Source organism: Carettochelys insculpta, chromosome 32, assembly GCF_033958435.1.
Source record: "Carettochelys insculpta isolate YL-2023 chromosome 32, ASM3395843v1, whole genome shotgun sequence".
Lineage (NCBI taxonomy): Eukaryota > Metazoa > Chordata > Testudines > Carettochelyidae > Carettochelys > Carettochelys insculpta.
In genome coordinates this window covers 1,011,232-1,015,572 of record NC_134168.1, presented here as the reverse complement: position 1 = coordinate 1,015,572, position 4,341 = coordinate 1,011,232, and the positions used below count along the sequence as shown (strand labels likewise).

General features: G+C 43.7%; 1 protein-coding gene across 1 annotated transcript; it reads right to left on the bottom strand.

Annotated features, from left to right (window-relative positions):
• Positions 1–337: 337 nt before the first annotated feature.
• Positions 338–1,297, bottom strand: LOC142004487 (olfactory receptor 5V1-like). Its single transcript, XM_074982130.1, has one exon. It carries the CDS (start codon positions 1,292–1,294, stop codon positions 338–340), a length of 957 nt encoding a protein of 318 aa, XP_074838231.1. The 5' UTR covers positions 1,295–1,297.
• Positions 1,298–4,341: the final 3,044 nt, after the last annotated feature.

The window sequence follows — 4,341 nt, the reverse complement described above, 5'->3', positions numbered from 1 at the left end:
ACCTCCTGAGGTCCCTTCCAGACCTATGATTCTTTATTTCTATGACTTGCTAGGGTTACACTAGAGCCACAGAAGTTACTGTTGGAAGATATCTTCCAGCAAAATCTCTGTTGGCAGATCATGGCCTAAGTAGATCGCTTAGTCTGCTCAGCCGGTCTCAAAAGAGAATTGGCCTGGGAATGCTGCGGACAGGGCTGCACAGCCAGCAAACCCTCCTGAAGCAGAGAAGTAGTCAGGGGCAGCAAAGCATACCACTGTTCTTGAGGACAAAAACGTCTCAGTAATTATATTGGTTCAGTTGCATTTTACTATAAGCTACAGTATGTACATTAAGCTTCTATGACTGCTTCTGAAACAAACCAGTTTTTAGAATAACTTTTCTTGCAGCGTCTTTGATGTCCTTGTTTCTCAAGCAGTAGATGACAGGGTTGATTAAGGGAGTCAGGGCTGTGTAGATGACAGAGATTATTTTGTGTATAACGTTGGGAGTATTGGCTGTTGGAACCACATAGATCGTAATCACAGTCCCATAGAAAATTGACAGAACAATGAGGTGAGAGGAGCAGGTGGAAAAGGCCTTTTTCCTCCCGGTGCTGGAAGGGATTCTCAGGATGGCAACAATGATACAACCATAGGATGCCAGGGTCAGTAGACAGGGCACAAATGTCCCCACAGCAGCAACGATAAATATCACCAGTTGCAGAGTGCTGGTATCACCACAGGACAGCTTCATCATGGGGGAAAAGTCACAAAAGAAATGGTCAATTTCATTGGAACCACAGAACGTCAATTGGAACAAGAATGTATTTACTGCGGTACAGCTCAGCAAGCTGGTTATCCAGCACCCTGCCGCTAGCTGGAAACAAACCCGGCTGTTCATCAGAGCACTGTAACGGAGGGGTTGGCATATCGCTAAATACCGGTCACAGGACATTGCCGTTAGTAGCAGAGCTTCTGTGTTTGCTACAATTCCAAATATAAATAATTGCACAATGCAGCCCTTAACAGGAATGGCTCTGTCCCCAGTCAGGAGACTGACCAGCAGTCTTGGAAGGAAGGTGGAGGTGTAGCAGGTCTCCACACAGGACAAGTTCCCCAGTAAGTAGTACATGGGCGTGTGCAGGTGTTGATCAAGCACAACTAGGGCAATGATGAGGCTGTTCCCAGCCACAGTCAAAATGTAGATCACTAGAAACAACAGGAAGAGAAGGGGCTGCAGGTCAGGGTCATTCCCAAATCCTAAAAGGATAAATTCCACAATATACGTTTGATTTCTTCCTTCCATTTTCTCCATAACATCAATCTACGAAAAGAAGTACATCAGCGGACAGGTGCAGTGTAGATGTGCTTCCCAGGTCTATGTGCCGAGCTGTTTGAAGGACCATGCGATCAGGTTAGCAGTTGGAAGATGTGAGCTTCTTAACTCGGCTTTGAAACCCAACTCTTTGCTCATTGGTCAAGCCTAAACAAGGGGGCAGGAAGCCCAGAGCTATGTAAAGCCCGCTAATAAGTGATCGGGGAGCAACCAACAGGGAGGTCCCTTGTGTGGGAGATTGTAGGGTTCTAGATAACACATGGAATTCTTTAAAACTGCTTTTAAAAGACACTGAAACCTAAACCACCTGATTTAAATAAAAACACCTATGAAGAGTCTGATTATCTGTAGGGGCAAATGCAGGCAGAAGCCCAGCAGGAGAGTGGGAGGTTATCCTGATTATTGCACGCAGTGTATTATGTGTGATTCTGGTGGTATGCGTGTGAATTTGGTGCAAGGAGCTCCTGGCGCTCAGAGACAGCCTATGGGATTTGGAGTTCAGGGTGGCCGAATTGGAGAAGCTAAGAGAGTCAGAGATGTACACACCTGGAGCAGAGGCAAACGATCTTCCAGTTGGACCCTCCTTCCAGGTGACGATGTGGTATCCTTGTGCACCTCTCCAAGGGAGGGAACTATGTGATCGGGGTGAACAGGGAAACAGTGAGCTGGCAAAATTTGATGATGGAACTAAACTGCGGAAGATCATTAAGAACAAAGCAGACCACGAGAAGCATGTGTTCCTAAGACACAAACCAAAACACCCGAGAAACTATGGTTGATATGAAGGTCTCACCAGCTGCCCTCTGTTAAATCAGGCTAAAAGAAAAAAAAATACATCATTTGATAAATGCATCTGAAACATAGAAAGAAGCACACAAAAGTCTAAACACAGCCCACAGGATGTTTCCTGATCTAGGTTTCCCCACCATAACTAAATCAACTTTATGCAGATGGACACAAGTGGAATTGAACTCATAATACAATCCCATAGAAAGACACGTAAGTGAAGTACAAATGAGAAGTCATCAAGAGCGAAATGAAAGAGCAATTTTTTTTTATGGAGACAGGAGAATGTGCCTGCAGAAAAAATTAAAAAAAAAGAATCTGAATATGAAAGGATGAGATGTACGGCCAGAATGAGATAATAGTATAGAGAGAGGGAGGGAGCGAGAGAAAGAGATATTTTTATTTCACCTAATTTTAGGAGCAATAAAATATAGATCTTTATAGCAGAAGTAGCATCTTTTCTGTGAAAGCAAAGATATTGAGCTATGTCTGCACTAGAGAGTTTTGTCGACAAAATTGAGGTTTTGAATACATATTCAGTGCCTCATTAGAATGCCGGCAGCTGCGGCACTTCGAAATTGAAGCAGCTTGCCGCCACGCGGCTCGTCCAGACGGGGCTCCTTTTCGAAAGGACCCCGGCAATTTCAAAATCCCCTTATTCCTATCTGCTGTATTTCAGCGCTTCATTGGAAAACTTCGAAATGGCCATTTGCATGGCCATTTCGAAGTTTTGGGCTAGTGTAGACATAGCCATGGAGTGTCTACACACAAAATGCAGTTTGTCCACGTCAACTGTCAACAAAAAAAGCCATGTAGACACTCCGGGGCCCCTTTGGTAGATGGAGTAGATCAAAAGATGGATCTGCTTTTATGCGTAGACATGTTCTGTCAACAGAAGTTTTGGCGGAACATCTCTTCCGACAGTAACCTCTGTTGACAGTCACATAACCTCAGCGTCTGAAGTCCCTTCCTTTCTCTTCCCCTCCACATTTCTTGGCCTATCATGTCTATTGATGTCTGGCTTATGATGCATCCATATAAATTTTATCTGCCACCAGGAGTGACAATGGTACATTAACCTTAGTGAAACATAAATGGATGAATAAAGTCCACAAAAGTTTCACACTAACACAGAGAAGAAAGGTTACTTTTTCTTTCAATTTTTAACAGAAATAAAACTCATATGGTAGCAAAATAAAATACACACACGAGCCAATAAACTAGATAAATACATGGAGAATCAGTCCATTAATTAATACTAGCCAGGATGGGCAAGGTGGTATCCCTTGCCTCTGTTGGTCAGAGCTGTGAATTGGCAACAGGGGATGGGATGCCTTGATTATCACATGGTTTGTTCATTTCCCTTGAAGCACCTGGCTCTGGCCACTGTTGTAAGACCTGATACAGATGTACATGGACCTTGGGTCTGATCCAATATGGCCACTATTAGGTTCTTAGGTTCTAAATCTGAGAGTACATCTATACTTACCAGGAGATTGATCTGCTCAGGGTCGATCTTCCAGGGTTTGATTTGCACACCCAGGGGGGATGTGTGAAATTAAACTATCAAGGCTTGACAGTTGACCCTTGTACTCTTCCACTGACTACCCTCAATGAGGGTGACCAGATAAGTTGATTCTGCATAAACTGATTTCTCCTAGACAATTGTTTTAGGTGGAATTGTGTATCAGGACTAATACAGAACTGCCCTGAGAGACACTCACTACTCTTTCTTAGGCATATTTTCTTTCTTATAGAAGAAGTGTAGGTTGGATATTAGGAAAAAACTACTTCACCAGGAGGGTGGTGAAACATTGGAATGTGTTGCCTAGAGAGGTGGTGGATTGTCCATCCCTAGACATTTTTAAGTCCTAGCTTGACAAGGTCCTGGCTGGGATAATTTAGTTGGGGCTGATCCTGCTGGAAGCAGGGGGCTGGACTAGATGACCTCCTGAGGTCCCTTCCAGCCCTATGATTCTATGATTCTACGATAACCTGGCGACTGTCACTTATTTCCCCCCTGGATTGAGAAATCCAAACAGGGTGGATACCCAAGCAGGTCCTTTTCCCTTTTCTAAATAAGATCATTTCATTTTAACTCTGCTTCTTTCCCTCTCCTCGTAATGATCTATTGCTAGCTGTGCCCTACCACTAACCCTTCCTGGAGACTTTTTGAGGTATATTAAGCACTTCACCTTACTTATGCCATTCCTTTCTACAATTAATAGTGTTCACTTACA

Excerpts from the sequence above, each read along its gene's own strand:
- LOC142004487 (XM_074982130.1), bottom strand. The coding sequence starts at position 1,294 with ATGGAGAAAATGGAAGGAAGAAATCAAACGTATATTGTGGAATTTATC.